This window comes from Oncorhynchus keta, unplaced genomic scaffold, assembly GCF_023373465.1.
Source record: "Oncorhynchus keta strain PuntledgeMale-10-30-2019 unplaced genomic scaffold, Oket_V2 Un_contig_1083_pilon_pilon, whole genome shotgun sequence".
NCBI classification, from domain to species: domain Eukaryota; kingdom Metazoa; phylum Chordata; class Actinopteri; order Salmoniformes; family Salmonidae; genus Oncorhynchus; species Oncorhynchus keta.
Genome location: NW_026277222.1, coordinates 350,439 through 377,566, shown reverse-complemented (window position 1 = coordinate 377,566; position 27,128 = coordinate 350,439). Strand labels below are relative to the sequence as shown.

Sequence of the window (27,128 nt, the reverse complement as noted above, 5' to 3'; positions counted from 1 at the left end):
TTGCTACGGACTGGGGGTAACGGAGAAAATTGTTTGTGTCTTTTAGAAGGAAAATTTGTGCATTATTGTTTTAAGTCACTTTTCAGAAGGTGATAAAAAAAAGTCCATATACCTACTTGTTTGGTTCCTATGAGACTGGTTATTCTAGGAGTTGATTTAACTTAATTAAGCATTTGTTCTGGTGTGTTTAAGTAGGATTCTTCATACCGGGACGGATGGAATTTATCTAAAGGATGTGAGTTGAAGGAGTCAAGGGAAAACGCGTTTACATTTTTAGTAAATATCTGGGATTAGGATTTCTTACACTGAGAAATGTACGACATTTGCGGCAGAGGGGAAAAAGTAATACAATAATGTTATCGGGTTAATTGTATCTAAGGGTAGCATGTTCATTTAAGTAGACATATACATTGACGTTGTTTAAAACTCATGATTAATGATTTGAGTTAAAGGGGAATCATCATTAGGTTTAGTTTATAGTTCACTTTTGAGTTTCTGAATCGGAATTAGCATAGTGAATGCTAGTTAGGAGTGTTGTGTTCTTCTGGGAATATTGATGTTTAGGTGTCTCAATTTTAGATGTTTCCTGGGATTATAATCTTGGGGAGAATGAGGCCATAAACGACCAAATTAAAACAGGTCTGCAAGTATATACACATAAAACCATTGTTAGGACTATTTGTTTTAGTGCAAAGGTATTTTAAAGAGGCATGCTCACATATGGAACTTTATGAGTTTTTAGTTTATGAGTTTTAATTATACAAGTGAATTTTTTTATTTTATGACCTATTGATCTTATCGTGACTGTCTTCTGAGGTCTGATCAGCCTCAGGGGAGAGTCATTTGTATGATGAATGTGGTCATATTGAGTTACTAGTTTTAAGGTAAATTCATTATATAGGAGTTTTGGTTGGGGGGGTTAGAATTATTGTGTGAACCGCAAATGAGAAAGTGGTTCAGGATTCTGTTTTACAACATTAGCTGTGAAGTTTTTGAATGGGCTATTAATGATTTGGTATTGTAACAGAGAAAAAAATCATCATATTTATCATTGAGAATAAATAGGGGAAGGAAGATAAGATACATTGAGGTTTGGATAGGAGATAGATTAAGCCAATAGGTCAGGGAATTACATAGAAAAATAAGTTACAGTTTTTAGGGGTGATAAATTACTGTAGATAAGGTATAGCACACTTCGCAACACATATTAAATTCATGTTATTGTCAGATAGAATACTGAGGGTCCCTGAAGGAAAGGGCTTGTTAGTGTAGGAAGGATTTTGATATGGTTAGCATTTATTAGACTTTGTTTGATTATTAGAAGTTTTTAAATAGTATTACATTTAACAGGAATATAGGACATCTGTGATGATTTAGGATTATTGTTAGGATTAAGATAGATTGATTAAGGAAATGTAAAGACTTTAGAGAAAAGCCACTCATAGACATGTTTTTTCTAAAAATCAATGATTTTAGATAAAGTCAAACAGTTAGAAGCTTAGTGGTATTTGAGAGATATGAGAGAAATGGGTTACGTTTTAAATTGGTGAATATATATATTTAAGAAAATATATAAGTAGCACAGATAGTTCTTAAAGTAGATAAGAAACTTGACAGAGTATTGTTACAGGATTGACATGAATGGACGCCCAAGGGAGAATTGGACATGTGGAAAATTAAGAGGGGCTCCTACATGATGATGTCAGACATTAGGATAATTTACTAATCTTACCTAAGTGATTGTTTAAGAGTAGGCAAGGTTGTTACCTGGGCAGAGCTAATACATTTTTTTTTTTAGCTAATAAACAGAACAAATGAGAAACTGTTTGTAAACCAAACCTGTATGTCCAAGATTTTATGCACTACAGGTGAACTATAGGTGAAGTCACTCAATCCAGTCACAGAGGCTTGTTGGGGGGACCATACCAAAGACTCCTGGTGACAGCTAGCTGAAAGAGCTATCCGGATTCATATCGCACTGCGGGAGGGTAAGGCACATTTTACACTGTCGAACAATAACAGAGTTCGAGAGGAGAACTGGAATTAACAGAATTCTGGGGGCCATCTCTCGAATGAAAAATAACTTACCTGTCCTTTCCTCACTGTTGTTGTTCATAGAAGTGAAGATGTGTCTGGCTATTGCTAAGTGATGTGTTCTCAGGGAGAGGGTGGGGCTTCACATGGAAGCTGTTTGTCTGAGCTGTCTTATCGTGGGTGGCATATTCAAGATACAGCACGTCCTACTCGAGTATGCGGAGAGTGGTAATTTGACCCATGGTTTAGACGATGAGGATTTTGTTCCAAAATAAGCATAAGAGATCCCTAGATCTGGGTAGACAGGAAGTTAGAGTAGAGGTTGGGAAGGATCTCTCAATGGAGTTTTATGTAGACCAAAATGGAGTCTCTAACTACATGGCAGTCTAGGACTCTGAGCCATTATGGCATATATCGGTGCAGGTTCCCATATTGATCGTGGACACAGGTCATAGCTCATTTGGAGAGAGAGGGCTATATGAATCCACTCTCCCAGTATGGAAGAAGGTAGAGTAGAGTGAAGATGAGAGTTTTTGATTGTAATCAGGAGAGAGGGATGTAATTGCATAAAGATACGCTTAACCTTTAAATAGAAACGAAGGAGTATCTAGGGTTGTGGTATGGATATGACCAGGTCTTGGTCGACACCCTAGTACGGTTCTGGGTAGAGGAGTTTCGGCCGGTATGGTAAAGCTGTTCACGAAAGCAGGAATGCCAGATAATGACAGTTGTATTGATTCGCACTATTTAAATCCCCAGGTTCCTCCCTTTACAGTATCCAGAGGAGATTATTACGGTTTGGCCCGGTACAGTACTCATGGAAAATATGTGGGAGAAGTTTGTACTTGTAATAGAACAGAGAATGTTACCACTAATAAGACCATGTTGGATTTGAGAGGTTGGTTAAACTCTGAAGATTTCAGTAAAGTAAGGTGGGCCAGGGCTGACATCTGGTGGTTGTGTGGGGGAACAATTCTATGGCCAGTATTACCCACAGATTGGGTGGGGTCATGTGCGTCAGTGCATTTGGGGATGCCTTTTACACTCATTCGACACCAGGACATGAAGTTATCTAAACTGGAAAAGAGAAGCACTCCATCTGGGTCATTTGATGACAAGGTATACATTGATAACATTGGGGTTCCAAGGGAGGTGCCAGATGAGTCAAAGCAAGAAATCAGATCCTAGCAGGATTAGAGTTAAACATTTCCGGGGCTCTACTTTCAATAAGAACGTGGACTGGATTAATTATATTTATGATAATCAACAGCGCTTTAACAAGTATACCAGAGATGCTATTAAAGGTTTTGCAGAACAGACTGAAGCAACCAGCTGGATGGCTTGGCAGAATAGAATTGCATTAGATGTGTTAATGGCGGAAAAGGGGAGAAGTATGCGTGATTATCAGGACCATGTTTGTGCTTACATCCCAAATAACACAGCTCCGGACGAATCAGTGCCCGAAGCCTCAGCTGGTTTGACCACCCTGGCTCACGGGTTGGCAGAAACTCTGGGGTGGATACTTCTCTGACTGATTGGGTTTTGATAATACGTTTGGAAAATGGAAAAATGGTATGATCACTGTGTTATGGGCTACATTCACCTGTGTGACTGTTTTAGTTTTAGGGGGCTGTTGTCTAATTCCCTGTGTATGAGGCCTTATTTCCAGGACTCTGGAGTAATCTATGACAATAGATGGTGCGGTGTGGGCCGATTCCAGGTTCTGACCCGTGGAGGACTGAATGCCTGACTACAGAACAAGTGGACGAATCTGGATCTTTTATTTGTGGGGAATTTATATTTGATGAGACCATTTTTGATGTTTAGGGAGGCTAGGTTGTATCCCATCTCAATATTAGACTGTTTTTTAATAAAGATTGTAGCAAAAATCCTGATAAGAAGAGTTATAATTCTGATATAGGTTTAATGGTTAGATTAAGGTTAGATTTGATAAATGATGGGTTAAGAATCTGATAAACCTTTATAATAAGGTTAATTATAAGTCTATTCGTATGATAAATCTGATAAACCTTTATAATAAGGTTAGTTACAAGTTTGTTCATATTTTTATTTTTTATGTTTGATAAAATTAGATCTAGATTTGAATGTATAATACTTAATCAAAGGGAGGACTGTTGGAGGAAATTATAGTTGAAATGATTAATTATGTATACATTCCAATCAGAACTGACTAGTCCAAATGCTATTATGTACTGTACATATATTAATTTTCTCTCTTGCTCCCATTCCCAATTGTATATAATATAGTCAGGAGTTTAGTAACAGTGACGGTCTGTTCCTTTGTACAAATGAATGAACTATCTCCAGATGGCAGGGACGGACTATCTCCAGACTGTCTAGAATGCTGATTTATACTGACTGACCTTGACTTCAGGCGAGGAGGGAAGGCTCGAGAACTTTCGGGCCTCTCTACCGGTGTCATGAAAGAGATAGAACATTTAGAAAACACTGACGTCATTTTCAGTTTATAAAATGTGTATGTGGGAGTACTCTCTTGAATTAAACGCTGTTACCTAACGATTAAGACCGGGGTTCTGTCCATTCTTATAATAATATGGGTTTTACAATCCCATAGAATGCATTGACAGAGTAATGAATTCTGATTGGGAAATAATACAGAGGAATTTAGAATTCCAGAGGGACATCAGAGACTGTAACGTTCTTTGCTTCACGGAAACATGGCTCACTGGAGAGACGCTATCGGAATCGGTGCAGCCAGCTGGTTTCTCCACGCATCGCGCCGATAGAAACAAACACCTTTCTGGTAAGAAGAGGGGCGGGGGCGTATGCTTCATGGTTAACAGAACATACAGGAACGTGGTTTAGTGGTCACAGCAACATACAGGAACTCAAGTCCTTCTGTTCACCTGATTTAGAATTCCTCACAATCAAATGTCGACCGCATTATCTACCAAGGGAATTCTCTTCGATTATAATCACAGCCGTGTATATTCCCCCCAAGCAGACACATCGATGGCTCTGAACAAACTTTATTTGACTCTTTGCAAACTGAAATCCATATATCCTGAGGCTGCATTCATTGTAGCTGGGGATTTTAACAAGGCTAATCTGAAAACAAGACTCCCTAAATTGTATCAGCATATCGATTGCGCAACCAGGGCTGGCAAAACCTTGGATCATTGCTATCCCCCGCATCTCCACCCCGCTGATCCTCAACACTGGGGCCCCACAAGGGTGCGTTCTGAGCCCTCTCCTGTACTCCCTGTTCACCCACGACTGCGTGGCCACGCACGCCTCCAACTCAATCATCAAGTTTGCGGACGACACAACAGTGGTAGGCTTGATTACCAACAGCGACGAGATTATAATCACAGCCGTGTATATTCCCCCCAAGCAGACACATCGATGGCTCTGAACAAACTTTATTTGACTCTTTGCAAACTGAAATCCATATATCCTGAGGCTGCATTCATTGTAGCTGGGGATTTTAACAAGGCTAATCTGAAAACAAGACTCCCTAAATTGTATCAGCATATCGATTGCGCAACCAGGGCTGGCAAAACCTTGGATCATTGCTATCCCCCGCATCTCCACCCCGCTGATCCTCAACACTGGGGCCCCACAAGGGTGCGTTCTGAGCCCTCTCCTGTACTCCCTGTTCACCCACGACTGCGTGGCCACGCACGCCTCCAACTCAATCATCAAGTTTGCGGACGACACAACAGTGGTAGGCTTGATTACCAACAGCGACGAGACGGCCTACAGGGAGGAGGTGAGGGCCCTCGGAGTGTGGTGTCAGGAAAATAACCTCACACTCAACGTCAACAAAACTAAGGAGATGATTGTGGACTTCAGGAAACAGCAGAGGGAACACCCCCTATCCACATTGATGGAACAGTAGTGGAGAGGGTAGCAAGTTCAAAGTTCCTCGGCGTACACATCACAGACAAACTGAATTGGTCCACCCACACAGACAGCATCGTGAAGAAGGCGCAGCAGTGCCTCTTCAACCTCAGGAGGCTGAAGAAATTTTGCTTGTCACCAAAAGCACTCACAAATTCTACAGATGCACAATCGAGAGCATCCTGTCGGGCTGCATCACCGCCTGGTACGGCAACTGCTCCGCCCACAACCGTAAGGCTCTCCAGAGGGTAGTGAGGTCTGCACAACGCATCACCGGGGGCAAACTACCTGCCCTCCAGGACACCTACACCACCCGATGTCACGGGAAGGCCATAAAGATCATCAAGGACAACAACCACCAGAGCCACTGCCTGTTCACCCTGCTATCATCCAGAAGGCGAGGTCAGTACAGGTGCATCAAAGCTGGGGCCGAGAGACTGAAAAACAGCTTCTATCTCAAGGCCATCAGACTGTTAAACAGCCAACACTAACATTGAGTGGCTGCTGCCAACACACTGACTCAACTCCAGCCACTTTAATAATGGGAATTGATCGGAAATTATGTAAAATATATCACTAGCCACTTTAAACAATGCTACTTAATATAATGTTTACATACCCTACATTATTAATCTCATATGCATACGTATATAGTGTACTCTATATCATCTACTGCATCTTTATGTAATACATGTATCACTAGCCACTTTAAACTATACCACTTTGTTTACATACTCATCTCATATGTATATACTGTACTCGACACCATCTACTGTACCTTTCCTATGCCGCTCTGTACCATCACTCATTCATATATCTTTATGTACATATTCTTTATCCCCTTGCACTTGTGTATAAGGTAGTAGTTTTGGAATTGTTAGTTAGATTACTTGTTGGTTATTACTGCATTGTCGGAACTAGAAGCACAAGCATTTCGCTACACTCGCATTAACATCTGCTAACCGTGTGTATGTGACAAAAAAAAATTAGATTTGATTTGACAACGATTCATCAATACATATTCTATGATGCTGGTAAAGTTGTCTCGCGCACCTACAGTGCTGGTCATAAAAAAATGCTAGTTAGCTCAAGGATGTAAACAATGTTCTTCCCCAAAAACAGGGCAAAATGACATAATCTGTTTCAGTAGCTATAGTTAGCTAGCTGGGCGTCTGGATTGATAAAGGTCTAAAGTAAAAAAAAAAATGTGATGTGATAGTTAAAAAGCTAAGATTTAAAACAGGCTTATTTTTTAGGAATAGATATTGCCTCTCCATGAACAAAAGGAAGCAGATTGTGCAGTCAACTTTCCTGACAGTTCTTGACTCTTATTTGATTAATGGTGGTCGGACTCATCCATGTGAAGCTAGCCACAATAAGAATTAGTCACAATAGTGGACTTTGCGATTAACTTTCAAAATAAAAGTATGGCATAACTCTACTATCTCTATTCATTTGCATCACTGTCAATGACATACTTTTATTTTGAAGGCAAACCACAAATTCCACTATTGTGCCTAATCCTTATTGTGGACAGCTTCACAACACATAACCCAGTCCGGTCGAGCCTCACTAGCCAGATGAAGCTAGCTGGCTGCTTATAACATTAGCTTTGGGCAACAGGGTTAAGCAGCTGGCTAGCTATTTATTTTCATGAACTGAAGTTCAATTTCAATAGGCGAACAACAAGTGGCAAACTAGCTAATAAGTACTCACAAGCATTCCTAAATCCTTGCTAAGAATAATGAAAATGACTGCAGTTTCTACTGGTCATTGTTTTCAGGCTGGTTGTATTGGTGCTAGCTAGGTACCAAGCTAAAGCTAGCTACCCCAGAAGTTGCTTTATTACCATTGCGGTATTGTAAACACATCGTTCTTGGCCAGCGTTTGCAGATGTTTTTTGAACAGCTTTGACAGTGCTACTGTATATTTTTGGACATGCAAAGACCCAAATGGCATTCCATAGTATGTATGTCGTGAAGCTAATAGCAGTGACGCTATTACTGTGCAACTCGTGTAGGGCAACATCTGAAAAATAGCTCACTTGGTAGTGTGTACCAGTGCTCGACCAGTCCCACGACAGAGAACGCTTGATTGTCTCATAGCAGTGAATTCCATTTTCTTGGCTTTAATGGATTTCGCTTTTGAGTTGTCTCGCTGAAATTTTCTTACCCTTTCAAATGACTGCTCGATCCACACAGCAGACATTGTGTGGACTAGGTTAGGAATGCTGTGTTGTAGGTGTAAAGCAAAATTTTACGTGGCTTCATTACGTCATGTCAATCTGCTTCCTTCCTTCCTAAGTTATATAGGTATCCACGGTAGCTTTGACATCGGTTTTTAACATCGGCGTTAAACTAAACATCGGGCCGATACCGATGTTGGCATTTTTAGCTAATATCGTCCGATTCCAATATGTTCACTGATATATAGCGCATCCCTAATAATTACATTACATCAGGTTATTACAACAACTTATAATAATCATTTGAAACAATTGCACATGTCAGTAAACTCATTTAATAAGAGCGTTTTAAACTACCCTATCAGCACCCGGGAATTGACGTGCAATTTGTTTTGTAAGGTATTCCATTCCTTAAATCTAAAGGTGAATTTACCAAACTTTGTGGAGACAAGCGGAACCTCAAGAGTTAACCAACCCTGTGAATGTGTTTGGTATCTCATATTTATTTTTGTAAATAGGGAAGTGAAGTATGTTGGAAGCTTGTGGAGCAGAGCTTTGTAAACAAGAAGAAAGTAATGAAGTGATCTACGGAACTTTAGTGAGGTCCAGGCAGACCTTCTGATACAGGATGCAGTGGTGAGTATTAAACCTGTCACCTGTGATAAAATGAAGGGCGCTACGGTAGACAGCATACAAAGGTTTAACAATAGTTTATTTAACAATAGTTTATTATTATTATTATAGTGGCTGCTGAATTCTGGTAAATGGTGTCACCAGAGTCAAGAACTGTCAGGAAAGTTGACTGCACAATCGGCTTCCTTCTGTTCATGGAGAGGCAAGATCTATTACTAAAAAATAAGCTAATTTTAAATTAGCTTATTAACTATCACATCACAATTTGTTTGTTTTTTAAACGTTAGACCTTTATCAATTCAGACGCCCAGATATTTATTGGCGGGAACCAGCTCGATGAGAGAGCCATTCGATTATTTAATATGTAGCCCATCTGAGAGATTTGGCTGTGAATTAGAGAACATATATTTTGTTTTTCCCGCATTAAGTACAAGTTTTAAATCAATAAGGGCTTTCTGTAATGCAACAAAATCCGATTGCAGCTCTAACATAGCTTGGTCAACAGTCGGTACGATGGCTTACATAACCGTATCATCTGCGTACAGATGAATATTATGTCAAATGCATTGGAAAAGTCTATAAATAGGGCAGCACAATGTTTTTTATGATCTAGGCAATTTACCACATCACATTAAACAAGCATAGTGGCTGAAACAGTGCTATGTCCAGATCTAAAACCAGAATGGTGCATATTTAGAATAGAGTGAGAAGTTTAAAAAGTTAATCGCTGAGACACTGTTTTGCAATGAAGGTCCACAGTAGCCTCAACAGTACTCTGAGGTAGCACCATGGTGTAGCCGGAGGACACCCATTTTCTGTCCTCCTTTGGGTGCCCTCTAGCCCAGGGGCGTGTAACTAATTTTTCCTCGTGGGACGCATTCGGTCTTCACCGAGGTCCAGAGGGCCGCACTGAAAATAGGCAATACTTCCTTGCTGTCAAAATTTGCACAAAATTGTCCTCTAACCATCCTTTTTTAAATGTTCAATGCTTGGTGCTTTGATGATTCAAGTGAAGAGACTTTACACAGGTCTATTATCATCTCTACACAGTTTCTATTCGGTTGTAGTAATTTAAATGTAGATTGAGTTATATTTTTTTTACTCAAACCACCAGCATTGAATCGGCTCGCGGGCCAGATCCGGTATGCTTGACATATCTGAACTCATGATTTCAAGGCAGTTAGAAGACAACCTACCCTCTAGCCTCATACATTCGGGGCAGTAGAAGTGCACCACTGACAGCAGAGCGGCGCCATCACACATGTCCTTCATGAGGTCATCCAGCATGGGGAAGTGCTGGAGCTGCCGGCCAGAGAGGTTGTCTCTACGGTATCGCACCTACACAAACAGAAATGGGTCAGAGGTCAGACAGGGGCAAGGACTGGGTCAGCCTGTTTGGGATGAACAGTCCTTCTCACACACACACGGCCTGTGTGGGATGAAAAGTCCTTCTCTCGCAAGCACACACACACGGCCTGTGTGGGACACACACACACACACACACACACACACACACACACACACACACACACACACACACACACACACACACACACACACACACACACACACACACACACACACACACACACACACACAATCAATCCACTGTAGTGGGGTCTTCTTGGCAGCCTGCTCCTGCCAGTGACACAGCAGATTTAAATAGCTCTGTTTAGCTCTCGGAGTTTATCCTGGGTTAGGGTTAGGGTTAGAGACAGTTGAGATCACGATCCTCCTCTCTGCACGGACTTAGAAGGTAATTTGAGGAGCTCTGCTTTGTTTGTTTGTTAAGTCATCAGCAGAAGTTGCATGCCAAGAAGAGCACAGCAAGAACAACAAAACTACCACCACACCAACAGCCAGGAATCAGTGACAGAGTAAGTCGCTATCACATTCATAATGTAAGCTACACAGATAACACCGACCCTTACAATAAGCTATTCTACAAGAGTAGAGATATGGCCTAAAAAGATTTCTAGATTTTTTCCACATTTATGGTCCAATCACAATATACAGTTGAAGTAGGAAGTTCACAAACACTTAGATTGGAGTCATTAAAACTCGTTGTTCCTCCACTCCACAAATTTCTTGTTAACAAATTATAGTTTTGGCAAGTCGGTTAGGACATCTACTGTGTGCTTGACACAAGTCATTTTTCCAAAAATTCAGAAGTTACCATACACGAAGTTGACTGTGCCTTTAACAGCTTGGAAAATTCCAGAATATGATGTCATTGGCTTCTGATAGGCTAATTGACATCATTTGAGTCAATTGGATGTTTGAAGGCCTACCTTCAAACTCAGTGCCTCTTTGCTTGACATCATGGGAAAATCAAAAGAAATCAGCCAAGACCTCCGAAAAAAACATTGTAGACCTCCACAAGTCTTGTTCATCCTTGGGAGCAATCTCCAAATGCCTGAAGGTACCACGTTCATCTGTACAAAAAATTGTATGCAAGTATAAACACCATGGGACCACGCAGTCGTCATACCGCTCAGGAAGGAGACGCGTTCTGTCTCCTATAGATGAATGTACTTTGGTGTGAAAAGTGCAAATCAATTCCAGAACAACAGCAATGGACCTTGTGAAGATGCTGGAGGAAACGGGTACAAAATTATCTATATCCAGAGTAAAGGCCGCTCAGCAAGGAAGAAGCCACTGCTCCAAAACCACCATAAAAAAGCCAGACTACGTTTTGCAACTGCACATGGGGACAAAGATCGTACTTTTTGGAAGAATGTCCTATGTTCTGATGAAACAAAAATAGAACTGTTTGGCCATAATGCCCATCGTTAAGTTTGGAGGAAAAATGGGGAGGCCTGCAAGCCGAAGAACACCATCCCAACCGTGAAGCACGGGGGTGGCAGCATCATGTTGTGGAGGTGCTTTGCTGCAGGAGGGACTGGTGCACTTCAGAAAGTAGATAGCATCACGAGGCAAGAAAATTATCCCTATCTAACATATTTGGGATGAATTGGAACACCGACTACGAGACAGGCCTAATTTCCCAACATCAGTGCCCGACCGCACTAATGCTCTTGCTGCCGAATGGAAGGAAGTCATTACACATTACCTTGTGTTGGGGACAATAAAAGGCCACTCAAAAATGTGCAGTTTTGTCACACAACACAATGCCACAGATGTCTCAATTATTGATGGACTGTGCAAATTGGCATCCTGTTTGCAGGAATGTCCACCACAGCTGTTGCCAGAGAATGTAATGTTAATTTCTCTACCATAATCCTCCAATGTCGTTTTAGAGAATTTGCTAGTACATCCATCCGGCCTCACAATTGCAGACCTCGTGTAATTCCGCCAGCCCAGGACCTCCACATCTGGCTTCCTCACCTGCGGGATCGTCTAAGACCAGCCACCCAGACAGCTGATGAAACTGTGGGTTTGCACAAGCAAATAATTTCTGCACAAACTGTCAGAAACCGTCTCAGGGAAGCTCATCTGCGTACTCTTCGTCCTTACCAGGGTCTCAACCTGACTGTAGTTCGACGTTGTAACCGACTACAGTGTGCAAATGATCACCTTCGATGGCCACTGGCACGCTGGAGAAGTGTGCTCTTCACGGATGAATCCCAGTTTCAACTAAACTGGGCAGATGGCAGATGTGGATGAACGGTTTGCTGATGTCAACATTGTGAACAGAGTGCCCCCCATGGTGGCAGTGGGGTTATGGTATGGGCAGGCATATGATACGGACAATGAACACAATTGCATTTTATCGATGGCAATTTCAATGCACAGAGATATCATGATGAGATCCTGAAGCCCGTTGTGGTGCCATTCATCCGCCACCATCACCTCATGTTTCAGTATGAAACCCATGTCGCAAGGATCTGTACACAATTCCTGGAAGCTGAAAATGTCCCAGTTCTTCCATAGCCTGCATACTCACCAGACATGTCACCTATTGAACATGTTTGGGAATGTTCTGGATCGACGTGTACGACTGCATCGATCCATTGATTTCCTTATATGAACTGTAACTCTTGGAGATGTTGCGTTTATATTTGTGTTTCTGTGTAAGTGTGAAGATAATGTGTCTTGAGTATAATTTCAAATGTTGAGACCAGAAGAAGGGGAGGGCTGCATGGCAAAGATATAGGCAAGTCCCTCTCCAGAATGGCTCAGCTGTCTCCTGCCAATTCTTGCACATTCATTGTTTCATTACGTGAATTGTTCGCGTTCGATAAAACTGTTTAATCAATTCTCAATTACATAGGTCACCAGTAGTATATGTACCGTTAATCCATGTTACTTGGTTACATTTATTTCTGTTAATGCATGTATTAATTAGTCATTTTACCATTCTCAATGAAAACACTGTTTACAGAGTTCACAACCTGCTACACTAGTGAGAAATAACCATAATTTACATGTCCATTTTTTTCATTGTCTTTTGTTTGGAATGCTCCATGTGAGCAATGGGCATGTCTCTGGCTTCTCTGTCCTGATAATGTTGACGGAGCGCGCGTGCCTGAGCATGCATAGAAGTACCTGGCCTGCTGCACGGAAATGTAGGAAAGTGTTTTTTTAACACCCATTGCGAATGATTTATCAAAACTATAGTTCCTCACAGTAAGCCCCCCAAAGCTAATTCCTCCTTCGGCCACCTTTCCTTCCAGTTCTCTGCTGCCAATGACTGGAACAAACTGCAAAAATCCCTGAAGCTGGAGACTCATATCTCCCTTACTAGCTTTAACTACCAGCTGTCAGAGCAGCTCACAGATCACTGCACCTGTACATAGCCCACTTTTAAATAGCCCATCCAACTACCTCATCACCATATTGTTATTCATTTTATTTATTTTGCTCCTTTGCACCCCAGTACCACTACTTGCACGCTCATCTTCTGCACATCTATCATCCCAGTGTTTAATTTGCCCTACTGTAATAATTTCGCCACTATGGCCTATTTATTGCCTCACCCCCCTTATCCTACCTCATTTGTACACACTGTATATAGACTTTCTCTATTGTATTATTGACTGTATGCTTGTTTATTCCATGTGTAACTCTGTGTTGTTGTTTGTGTCACACTGCTTTGCTTTATCTTGGCCAGGTCGCAGTTATAAATGAGAACTTGTTCTAGCCTACCTGGTTAAATAAAGGTGAAATAAAATGTAAAAAAATAAAAACCTATTTTAAAAATCTTTCCAACAATCTCCCTTCGATAATCACCAATCTTGAAAGAGCAACTATAGGCCTACTGCTGCATTGGCCTATAGGCTGTGAGTTCCATGCACTCATTTCTTTAGCTGGCAATTGATCACGGTGTATCAATGTGTCCATATAGCTGAGGCTGGTGCTCTCACATTAGTTTAATTTTAACTTTTAGATTCGTATCATTTTAATTCCCATTTTTATGATTAACCATGTGACAATGATTTTGAGAAATGAAAACGTTATGATTTAAATGAAACTGTTCCACGAAAATGCGGATTTGAAAATCATAACTGGCATGTAGAAATGGTAGGATAAATTGTAAGCTTCTCCAAACTTGAAACTCACGCGCTGCCTATGAAGTGTTATTTTAATTGCCTCCGCGTTTCCATGGTCGGATTTTGCCTATAGGCTACTTTGAAGACATAGATTTTAAACAATTAAGTATGTTTTCAAAATGCATACTGCCTCCAGCTCACATTGTAAAGTAGTGTGTAGAAGTAGAAGCGCTGACACTTAAAAAAATAAATAAAAATTAAATGAATTTTTTCCCCTTTTTCTCCCCAATTTCACAGTATCCAATTGTTGTAGTAGCTACTATCTTGTCTCATCGCTACAACTCCCGTACGGGCTCGGGAGAGACGAAGGTTGAAAGTCATGCGTCCTCCGATACCAGCCGCACTGCTCGGCCCGCCACAGGAGTCGCTGGTGCGTGATGAGACAAGGACATCCCTACCGACCAAGCCCCCGGACGGTTACGACAGAGCCTGGGCGCGAACCCGGGGACTCTGATGGCACAGCTGGCGCTGCAGTACAGCGCCCTTAACCACTGTGCCACCCGGGAGGCCAAGCTTTGACACTTGAATGGTGAATGGGAGTCGCACTTAAATGACTAGTTGAGAAATAAAAATAGTAGCTATTTTTAGTCGTGCACCGAAAATGTTTTAAACACGGGATTGTATTAAGAATTGTTGCGCAATGGATGGTCTTGCAAAATCACATGTTTTACTCCAGCAACAACCAGTAGAGGAATAGGCTCTGTATGCTGTGTGTGATAGTTGTGTTGGTAAATAAGATACATGTTCACTAACAAAAATACACACAGGCTAATTTCATTCCACTCAATTATGCAAATTAACCTATAGACCGATAAGCATGATGGTCAAAGGCATTTACATTGACTGGTATTTCCATCAATGAAGAAAAAGCTATATTTAGCATTTGCAATGGGATTTTATTTCTCCTGGTAATTTTGGCCAACAAAAGTTTTATTTATCGGCTTCTTATATAATTTTTTGGGCCAAAAGCCGCAATTGGCAGCTAATGAAAACCTGAGACACACACAATAGCAGAAGCTGTAGTCATTTCCACTTACAGGTACAAGCTTCCAGTAACATTTGGAGGGAGACTAAGTATTCAAGAGACAGGGGGTGAGGAGTTTAGGGAGACAAACAGGAAGAGCAGCAGACAGTTCAAAAGGTCAGATGCAGTGACAGGAAGAGATCAGGTCCACACTTCATGGTTAGACTATGGGTCGCATCTCAAAATAACACTATTAGCCTGTATAGTGAACTACTTTTATTGGTTAAGGTCTAAAGTAGTGCACTATATTGGGAGAATAGGGTCTCTAAGAAGGTTCAAATCAAACATTTAGAGTTGATTGTAACAGGCCAATACAGGGACCAGAAAAATACAGGCTGACATGGAAATGCTCATGTTAATTATAACGTCAACCTAAAATGTAGTGTTTCACCCAGGTTTTTTTATTTGGCGGGGTGCTGTAACTAGAGGCCCCAGAAACAGTATCCAGGGCTGCTGACATCAACATTTCCTGTTACAAACAATTAAAGGCACACATTGTTTTAGGGAGAGGGTAGAGGTAGGCAGGGAGCCCGTCCGCGCCTTAGCAATGGTAGGTGAACACTGAGGGATGGTAATAAGAAATTGGAGAGAAAGTGAGGGTGAGTGAAAATGAAAGAAATCGTGAGAAAAAAATGAAAGAAATGCAGATAGTGCCAAAATAGCCCTTTAAATTGAATTGAAAGAACGCGAGAGATGGCTCGCAAGAGACAGCGAGAGACAGCGAGTGAGAGAAAGACAGTGAGAGTGAAAAAGACAGCGAGAGTGAGCGTGCGAGACAGCGAAGGGAAAACGTAAGAATACCTTTTGGTGGCTGGGGGACTCTAGCAGATGCTGCTTGATTTTGGTCTCTTTCTCTGTGATCTCCTTCATCTTCATATTCACCTGGGGGACAGACAAGGGTCAGTACACTACACACATAGTCCCGCTTTTTCACACTCACACAATAGCAGGCTTTTGTCCGATAAAATAATAGAAAACCTGAAAAATAAAATTGCCGCCAGCCAACAGTCTGGGAGAAGAAATTCCTGTTGCATAATAATGCTTTTTAACCTATTCATTTTTGGAAATGTAAATACATTTGACTGGTCATGCTTAGTGGTTAATCTTCTTAATTTAGTGGAATTAAATTGGCGCGTGTACAGTATATTCGTCATGCTCTTATTTATCACACGCGTACAGCATACAGATACAGAGCCTTTGAGTGGAAAATCTGTGAAGACAGCACAAAATTGTGGTGCTTTCAAGACAACTGGGAACTGAAAAATATGAGGTCAAATCATGACATCAATAATCTTCAGGTCGGAGCTCTAGAAAGAGTTAGAATTCCGAGTTGGATGACCAGTTGACTTGAACGCACTGAAATCAGAGATTTGCGAGTTCCCAGTTGTTTTGAAAGTGGCATCAAACGGCAACGGAAGGCAGGCTTCATTAGCACGTCATCAGCGCGTCACATACCACTGCAGTCGTTCTGCCCCTAAGCAAGGCAGTTAACCCACTGTTCCACGTACACCGAAGACGTGGATGTCGATTATGGCAGCACCCCGCACCTCTCTGATTCAGAAGGGTTGGGTTAAATGCATTCAGTTGTACAATTGACTAGGTATCCCCCTTTCTCTTTTCCAATGAGCTGGAGGCAGTATGCATTTAGAAAACATATACTTAATTGTTTGAAAGCTTTAACGTTGAACATTTTAATACACAAGACATGTCTTACCATGCTTCAAAGTAGCCCATTAGATCTCCTCTCTTTCTAAATTTCTAACAGATATTTTCATCTCGGTCACATGAAACAGTTCTCATGTGCAGTGTCCTTTTGATAAGTGTTTTCCTGCTAATTGCACTTTGGAACAAACATTTGCACGCAGCCTACTGCCTTTAGCATATTAATGCGCTTACAATGTGAAGAAATACATTTATAAATATTTTAAGTTAAACATTCTGATCTTTTGCATCAGACTCATTGTTTTTCAAAGTAAAAAAAAAAAAAGAACATGTAAACTATTGTAGGCCTACTGGTTATATGAATTTGGGATCTATCGTCCCACAACTGTCCCCGAGTCTGTTTGGAATAGGCTATTTATTTCTCAACAAACTTTTCTACTATAGTAGAATGACATACATAGGCTAGTGATTTTGCCGTTCGTTACTTTGTCGTGTTGGCTGAGGAAAAGTAAAAAAGTAGTTATCAGAATTCAGTAAGAAGGACCGCACATCGTTGCATCCTCGACTTGCATGTTCAGTTAATATGAATTACCATATTCTAAATGTCATTCTGAGCACCGTGGGTGGACGCCGTGATCAGGTTACGCACCCAATGCATATGGATCCGGTAAATGTCTTAAATGTCCGATAAATTAAAATGTTGCCGGTCAAATGTCCGGTGACACATTTTCCTAACGGAAACCCTGACGCACGCACGGCTCACCTTGTTGATCCAGAAGACCATGGCGTCCTCCAGGTCAAAGGGCAGCTCCTTGGAGGCGCTGAAGGTGGAGAAGCGTTTGACGCAGCCTACCACCTGCTCTATGCTGATCATCTCCACTGTGTAGGCCATCATCAGGGAATCAATTAATGGTATGTGGGAACTCTGTACACACAGGGGAGAAACAATATATGTTTAGCATGTTTGCTCCTACCCTACTCGATTGATCGTTTAAGGCAGTGGTTCCCAAGCTTTTTATAGTCCCGTACCCTTCAAACATTCATCCTCCAGCTGCGTACCCCCTCTAGAAACAGGGTCAGCAAATGTTGTTTTTTGCCATCATTGTAAGTCTGCCACATACATTTATTAAACACAATAATTAGTTTTTGTCACACCCCGGCTCGTGGGAAGTGACAAAGAGCTCTTACAGGACAAGGGTACAAATAATAATCATGAATGATTTAGCTCTTTATTTAACCATCTTGCATATAAAACCTTATTTGTTCATTGAAAATTGTACTGTAATTTTATATATAATATACAAAAGTACTGTACCAGTCGAAAGTTTGGACACACCTACTCCTTCCAGGGTTTATTTTTATTTTTTACTATTTTCTACATTGTAGAATAATAGTGAAGACATCAAAACTATGACATTTTTATTTTATTTCACCTTTATTTAACCAGGTAGGCAAGTTGAGAACAAGTTCTCATTTACAATTGCGACCTGGCCAAGATAAAGCAAAGCAGTTCGACACATACAACGACACAGAGTTACACATGGAGTAAAACAAACATACAGTCAATAATACAGTATAAACAAGTCTATATACGATGTGAGCAAATGAGGTGAGATAAGGGAGGTAAAGGCAAAAAAAGACCATGGTGGCAAAGTAAATACAATATAGCAAGTAAAACACTGGAATGGTAGATTTGCAATGGAAGAATGTGCAAAGTAGAAATAAAAATAATGGGGTGAAAAGGAGCAAAATAAATAAATTAATTAAATACAGTAGGGAAAGAGGGAGTTGTTTGGGCTAAATTATAGGTGGGCTATGTACAGGTGCAGTAATCTGTGAGCTGCTCTGACAGTTGGTGCTTAAAGCTAGTGAGGGAGATAAGTGTTTCCAGTTTCAGAGATTTTTGTAGTTCGTTCCAGTCATTGGCAGCAGAGAACTGGAAGGAGAGGCGGCCAAAGAAATAATTGGTTTTGGGGGTGACTAGAGAGATATACCTGCTGGAGCGTGTGCTACAGGTGGGAGATGCTATGGTGACCAGCGAGCTGAGATAAGGAGGGACTTTACCTAGCAGGGTCTTGTAGATGACATGGAGCCAGTGGGGTTGGCGACGAGTATGAAGCGAGGGCCAGCCAATAAGAGCGTACAGGTCGCAATGGTGGGTAGTATATGGGTCTTTGGTGACAAAACGGATTGCACTGTGATAGACTGCATCCAATTTGTTGAGTAGGGTATTGGAGGCTATTTTGTAAATGACATCACCAAAGTCGAGGATTGGTAGGATGGTCAGTTTTACAAGGGTATATTTGGCAGCATGAGTGAAGGATGCTTTGTTGCGAAATAAGAAGCCAATTCTAGATTTTAACTTTGGATTGGAGATGTTTGATATGGGTCTGGAAGGAGAGTTCAGACAGGACAGTCTAACCAGACAACTAAGTATTTGTAGTTGTCCACGTATTCTAAGTCAGAGCCCTCCAGAGTAGTGATGTTGGACAGGCGGGCAGGTGCAGGTAGCGATCGGTTGAAGAGCATGCATTTAGTTTTACTTGTATTTAAGAGCAATTGGAGGCCACGGAAGGAGAGTTGTATGGCATTGAAGCTTGCCTGGAGGGTTGTTAACACAGTGTCCAAAGAAGGGCCAGAAGTATACAGAATGGTGTCGTCTGCGTAGAGGTGGATCAGAGACCAGCAGCAAGAGCGACCTCATTAATGTATACAGAGAAGAGAGTCGGTCCAAGAATTGAACCCTGTGGCACCCCCATAGAGACTGCCAGAGGTCCGGACAGCAGACCCTCCGATTTGACACACTGAACTCTATCAGAGAAGTTGTTGGTGAACCAGGCGAGGCAATCATTTGAGAAACCAAGGCTGTCGAGTCTGCCGATGAGGATGTGGTGATTGACAGAGTCGAAAGCCTTGGCCAGATCAATGAATACGGCTGCACAGTAATGTTTCTTATCGATGGCGGTTAAGATATCGTTTAGGACCTTGAGCGTGGCTGAGGTGCACCCATGACCAGCTCTGAAACCAGATTGCATAGCAGAGAAGGTATGGTGAGATTCGAAATGGTCGGTAATCTGTTTGTTGACTTGGCTTTCGAAGACCTTAGAAAGGCATGGTAGGATAGATATAGGTCTGTAGCAGTTTGGGTCAAGAGTGTCCCCCCCTTTGAAGAGGGGGATGACCTCACCTGCTTTCCAATCTTTGGGAATCTCAGACGACACGAAAGAGAGGTTGAATAGGCTAGTAATAGGGGTGGCAACAATTTCGGCAGATAATTTTAGAAAGAAAGGGTCCAGATTGTCTAGCCCGGCTGATTTGTAGGGGTCCAGATTTTGCAGCTCTTTCAGAACATCAGCTGAACGGATTTGGGAGAAGGAGAAATGGGGAAGGCTTGGGCGAGTTGCTGTGGGGTGTGCAGTGCTGTTGACCGGGGTAGGAGTAGTCAGATGGAAAGCAGGGCCAGCCGTAGAAAAATGCTTATTGAAATTCTCAATTATGGTGGATTTATCAGTGGTGACAGTGTTTCCTATCTTCAGTGCAGTGGGCAGCTGAGAGGAGGTGTTCTTATTCTCCATGGACTTTACAGTGTCCCAGAACTTTTTTGAGTTAGTGTTGCAGGAAGCACATTTCTGCTTGAAAAAGCTAGCCTTGGCTTTTCTAACTGCTTGTGTATAATGGTTTCTAGCTTCCCTGAACAGCTGCATATCACGGGGGCTGTTCGATGCTAATGCAGAACGCCATAGGATGTTTTTGTGTTGGTTAAGGGCAGTCAGGTCTGGGGAGAACCAAGGGCTAGATCTGTTCCTGGTACTACATTTCTTGAATGGGGCATGTTTATTTAAGATGGTTAGGAAGGCATTTAAAAAAAATATCCAGGCATCCTCTACTGACGGGATGAGATCAATATCCTTCCAGGATACCCCGGCCAGGTCGATTAGAAAGGCCTGCTCGCTGAAGTGTTTCAGGGAGCGTTTGACAGTGATGAGTGGAGGTTGTTTGACCGCTGACCCATTACGGATGCAGGCAATGAGACAGTGATCGCTGAGATCTTGGTTGAAGACAGCAGAGGTGTATTTAGAGGGCAAGTTGGTTAGGATGATATATATGAGGGTGCCCATGTTTAAGGCTTTGGGGAGGTACCTGGTAGGTTCATTGATCATTTGTGTGAGATTGAGGGCATCAAGCTTAGATTGTAGGATGTCTGGGGTGTTAAGCATGTTCCAGTTTAGGTCGCCTAGCAGCACGAGCTCTGAAGATAGATGGGGGACAATCAGTTCACATATGGTGTCCAGAGCACAGCTGGGGGCAGAGGGTGGTCTATAGCAGGCGGCAACGGTGAGAGACTTGTTTTTAGAGAGGTGGATTTTTAAAAGTAGAAGTTCAAATTGTTTGGGTACAGACCTGGATAGTAGGACAGAACTCTGCAGGCTATCTTTGCAGTAGATTGCAACACCGCCCCCTTTGGCAGTTCTATTTTGTCTGAAAATGTTGTAGTTTGGGATTAAAATTTCAGAATTTTTGGTGGTCTTCCTAAGCAAGGATTCAGACACAGCTAGAACATCCGGGTTGGCAGAGTGTGCTAAAGAAGTGAATAGAACAAACTTAGGGAGGAGGCTTCTAATGTTAACATGCATGAAACCAAGGCTATTACGGTTACAGAAGTAACAGAAATAATACATATGGAATCATGTAGTAATGGAAAAAGTGTTAAACAAATCTAAATATATTTTATATTTGAGATTCTTCAAAGTAGCCACCCTTTGCACACTCTCGGCATTCTCTCAACCAGCTTCATGAGGTAGTCACCTGGAATGCATTTCAATGAACAGGTGTGCCTTTTTAAAGGTGAATTTGTGGGGTTTCCCGATACAATATACACATTTTAAACTATTCATGCATAAATACATGTGTAGGGTTGGGTACTGTACAGTGAGCTCCAAAATTACTGGCACCTCTGATGGGCAATGCACCAATAATACTATCGAGAGAAACTCAAAATACTACAATGTGAGAATTTCACCATTAATGGCAACCTTAAAGATTATAGTAAATAACATCTACCAAAATTAAACCAGGAATTAAATTCCACTTATTTAAGTTTATATAAAAGTGTTAAGGAACTATATTGAGCCATTACATCACTTCCTGTTTCACTAGGGTATAAAAACATGGTAACACGCATGCAATGTCCCTTTGTCATCCAACACCATGAAGAAAACAAAAGAACTGGCAGTTCAAAAGAGACAGATGGTCATAGACCTTCAGAAATCTGGTAACGGCTACAAGAAGATACACATATGATTGAATATACCACTGAGCACTGTCAGGGCAATTATTTAAAAAAATCTAAAGATATGGAACAGTTAACCTCACGGGTAGAGGACGCAAATGCAAATCCCTCCAGGATAGGGAGGATGGTGAGAGATTTAACAAAATCCCCAATAATCACTGAGAAAGAATTGCAGGCCTTTGTGGCGTCTTTTCCAACAAGACAATGACCCCAAATATACCTCAAGATCGAACAAAATGTATGTTCTGCCATGGCCATCTCAGTCGCCGGACCTCAATCCAATAGAAAACCTGTGGGCTGAGTTGAAGAGGGCAGTTGATAAGCTCAAACCCAAGAATGTGAAGGATCTTGAAAGGATCTGCATAGACTCCATGCTGTTAACCTTGCCAGAGGTGGTTGCACTAAGCACTAAATGAGTGCCAATAATTATGAAACCTTGATTTGGAGGACATTGATTTTTTAAATTAAATCAATAAATGATTTTGGTGGGTTCCATTGAAACATGAATAAAGTACAGTATTTCTCACATGTTGGTATTTTGAGTTTCTCTATTATGATATTGTTCACATTTTTTAAAAGTATTGTTTGTGCATAGCCAGTCAGGGGTGCCAGTAATTTTGGAGCCAACTGTATAATCGGGGTGTTTTGAAATATCCATGGTATGAATTGCCCAACCATCCGAACTAGAGTTTTTTTTTATATTATTATATTTGAACTAGGTTAATATATAAAGATAAAGCAGTTTACCCAGCTGTGTATTTGGTTTGCTTACTTGCTAGTTAAGTGGCCTCTTGTTAAGAGCAGTCAGAGAAAATCCCCTCTTGGATTAAGATCCCTGCTGTTTAGTAATATTTGTTTTGTGCGTGCAGAAAACTGAGTAGCCTTTGAGATACTTGTATAACTTTATGAACTGGGTTGTCCGTTTTTGCAATTAGTTTGTTTTCACTCGATAGCATTTAGCCAGCACCTGCTATGGGAATTTGCTAGTACTTGTTAACATTTAGCCAGCACCTGCTATGGGAATTTGCTAGTACTTGTTAGCATTTGTTAGTATTCTGGTAACAGGTCACATGGAACAAATCGGAAGCAAACAGGGATGGACTACCTTAACTACATTCTAGCTGTCTAGTCTGTGTTTTATAAATGTGCAACGAGTATAAATCGACACATTTATATAAGGAATTGGCAACTCGTTCTCATTCTGAGAAATAAGCATCTTCTTATCCAGTTAGGCCACTTGATTTCAACATCTAAAAAAAGTGAACAGGCTATGTTGTTCAAACAGTTGGAGACATGAACAATGTATTTATAACAGTTTAACTGTTCTACCTTGTTTAGCAAGCAAATGGATCAACGTTGGCTAGACTTGAAATATAAAGATGAGCTGGCTACTCACTAGCATGTGGGCTTGTGCTTGAGAGATTGTTTATAGTTTTCTATATTGCCTGCTACCAGAAGTTTGTCATTATTAGTGGATATGCATTGTGCATGTTTCTGGTTAAGTTTGTAACAAAAAATAGCATTTTCATAGACTTGAAAGCCAAATCAGTGATTATTGATCAAATAATTAAATTGGTCTTATGGAGGCTCAGGAGGCTGAAGAAATTCGGCGTGTCACCAAAAGCACTCACAAACTTCTATAGATGCACAATCGAGAGCATCCTGGCGGGCTGTATCACCGTCTGGTACGGCAACTGCTCCGCCCACAACCGTAAGGCTCTCCAGAGGGTAGTGAGGTCTGCACAACGCATCACCGGGGGCAAACTACCTGCCCTCCAGGACACCTACACCACCCAATGTTACAGGAAGGCCATAAAGATCATCAAGGACATCAACCACCCGAGCCACTGTTCACCCCGCTCTCATCCAGAAGGCGAGGTCAGTACAGGTGCCACTGTTCACCCCGCTCTCATCCAGAAGGCGAGGTCAGTACAGGTGCATCAAAGCTGGGACCGAGAGACTGAAAAACAGCTTCTATCTCAAGGCCATCAGACTGTTAAACAGCCACCACTAACATCGAGTGGCTGCTGCCAACACACTGACTCAACTCCAGCCACTTTAATAATGGGAATTGATGGGAAATGATGTAAATATATCACTAGCCACTTTAAACAATGCTACCTTATATAATGTTACATACCCTACATTATTCATCTCATATGCATACGTATATACTGTACTCTATATCATCAACTGCATCCTTATGTAATACATGTATCACTAGCCACTTTAACTATGCCACTTTGTTTACATACACATGTCATATGTATATATTGTACTCGATATCATCTACTGTATCTTGCCTATGCTGCTCTGTACCAGCACTCATTCACATATCTTTATGTACATATTCTTTATCCCCCTTACACTGTGTATAAGACAGTAGTTTTGGAATTGTTAGATTACTTGTTGGTTATTACTGCATTGTCGGAAATAGAAGCACAAGCATTTCGCTACACTCGCATTAACATCTGCTAACCATGTGTATGTGACAAATAAAATTAGATTTGATTTGATTACCAGAAGGCACCAGTAGTTGAATTAAAGGCAAACAAGCCACACACACATTACTGTTGGCAAAAAAAAATCGGCACAGATGCATTTAAAAACAAACTCAATGTCAATTTAACAGAACTATAAATAGTTCCTTAAGAGCATATTATGCATTGGAATGAGATACTCATGGCTCATTGATCTATTAAGTCACAGGAACACATCAGCTGGAGGGATGTGCTTCCTCCTGTCACTTCTCACACTACATACAAGAGTGGGCACTTATACACTACTGTTCAGTGGAAAAAAGACATGCTCGGAACACTCTTACTGTGGGGAATTCTGTTCCTGGCAGCTGATACACTATAGGAATTCCCATGCTGGGGAACAGTGGGAAAGTTCATGTCAAACACATAATAGGACTTGAAGCATACATCCAGTGCCACAAGCAGTGTACCTTGCTCCAATGCCAGTCCATTAATGGCTGTAAACACCTGTGTGCAGTCCCCAGAATGGGGTCTGGTCCAGAGGCCTAGCCAGAATTTTGGGTGGGGGGGGGGTATAGGCATGTTTTATACTCATTAATTAAAACAGTAAATTGCGACGTGCACCGTATATTATTTTGTAATAGAATAGTTTTATACTTGTGCATAGTACTTGGAAGAACCTTGTTACATAAACAAATAATTAAATATCCCAGCATATTAAAATTAGACAGTAACTTTATACCAGTTGCCAACAACATAAAACTCATCTTCAGATGCACTTTACTCTCGATGGGAAAACAAGCCTATATTTGATGTTACAATTTATACCACGGCGGGTAATAGTACTACAAAATGGTACCTTACCTTTAGTAGACATATCATACGGTGTGACCTACATCACAAGGCGCAGACGGCGAGTCTGAGTTGAATATGGTGCTGATTTCATCATAATCCAATGTATGCCAGTTCACGCTCAAAAGACAGCAAACTGAAGTGGTTCAGCCGGGCGATTGTCATTGCCGGGCGATTGTCATCATACTTTGAGATTATTAAATAAATTATGAACTTCACTGAATGGTGAATGTGTAAAGTGATGAGGTTGATGAATACTCTAGAATAAGACCCTCAATATTTATTGGTGACATGATGATCGATGCTTGGCTGCCGTTTGACAAATACAGTTGAAGTCGGAAGTTTACATACACCTTAGCCAAATACATTTAAACTCAGTTTTTCACAATTCCTAACATTTAATCCTAGTAAAAAGTCTGTTTTAGGTCAGTAAGGATCACCACTTTATTTTAAGAATGTGAAATGTCAGAATAATAGTAGAGAATGATTTATTTCAGCTTTTATTTCTTTCATCACATTCCCAGTGGGTCAGAAGTTTACATACACTCAATTAGTATTTGGTAGCATTGCCTTTAAATTTTTTAACTTAGGTCAAATGTTTTGGGTAGCCTTCCACAAGCTTCCCACAATAAGTTGGGTGAATTGTGGCCCATTCCTCCTGACAGAGCTGGTGTAACTGAGTCAGGTTTGTAGGCCTCCTTGCTCGCACACGCCTTTTCAGTTCTGCCCACAAATTTTCTATAGGATTGAGGTCAGGACTTTGTGATGGCCACTTCAATACCTTGACTTTGTTGTCCTTAAACCATTTTTCCACAACTTTGGAAGTATGCTTGGGGTCATTGTCCATTTGGAAGACCCATTTGCAACAAAGCAGTTCTATATTTGTTTCATCAGACCAGAGGACATTTCTCCAAAAAGTACGATCTTTGTCCCCATATGCAGTTGCAAACAGTAGTCTGGCTATTTTATGGCGGTTTTGGAGCAGTGGATTCTTCCTGGCTGAGCGGCCTTTCAGGTTATGTCGATATAGGACTCGTTTAACTGTGGATATAGATACTTTTGTATCTGTTTCTTCCAGCATCTTCACAAGGTCCTTTGCTGTTGTTCTGGAATTGATTCGCCCTTTTCGCACCGAAGTACATTCATTTCTAGGAGACAGGACGCGTCTCCTTCATGAGCGGTATGACGGCTGTGTGGTCCCAACCTGTTTATACTTGTGTAATACTGTTTGTACAAATGAACGTGGTACCATCAGGCGTTTGGAAATTGCTCCTGTAACCGATGTGAAATGGCTAGCTAGTTAGCGGGGTGCGCGCTAATAGCGTTTCAATCGGTGACGTCATTCGTTCTGAGACCTTGAAGTAGTTGTTCCCCTTGCTCTGCAAGGGCCAAGGCTTTTGTGGAGTGAAGGGTAAGGATGCTTCGAGGGTGGCTGTAATCTATGTGTGCAGAGGATCCCTGGTTCAAGCCCAGGTAGGGGCGAGGAAAGGGACGGAAGCTATACTGTTACACTCCCAAGGATGAACCAGACTTGTGGAGGTCTACAATTTATTTTCTGAGGTCTTGGCTG

General features: G+C 41.4%; 1 protein-coding gene across 2 annotated transcripts in view; it reads right to left on the bottom strand.

Moving 5' to 3' along the window:
- The window catches only part of LOC118387804 (calmodulin-regulated spectrin-associated protein 1-B-like), a 95,741-nt gene that overhangs the window by 40,827 nt on the left and 27,786 nt on the right, over positions 1-27,128 (bottom strand). For both annotated transcript variants that reach the window (XM_052500507.1, XM_052500508.1), the window contains exons 4-6: positions 17,700-17,861; positions 16,076-16,156; positions 9,934-10,075 (exon numbers count right to left, since the gene is read on the bottom strand). In XM_052500507.1, the coding sequence (XP_052356467.1) occupies positions 9,934-10,075; positions 16,076-16,156; positions 17,700-17,861 (385 nt within the window). The remainder of the gene's footprint in view (positions 1-9,933; positions 10,076-16,075; positions 16,157-17,699; positions 17,862-27,128) is intronic.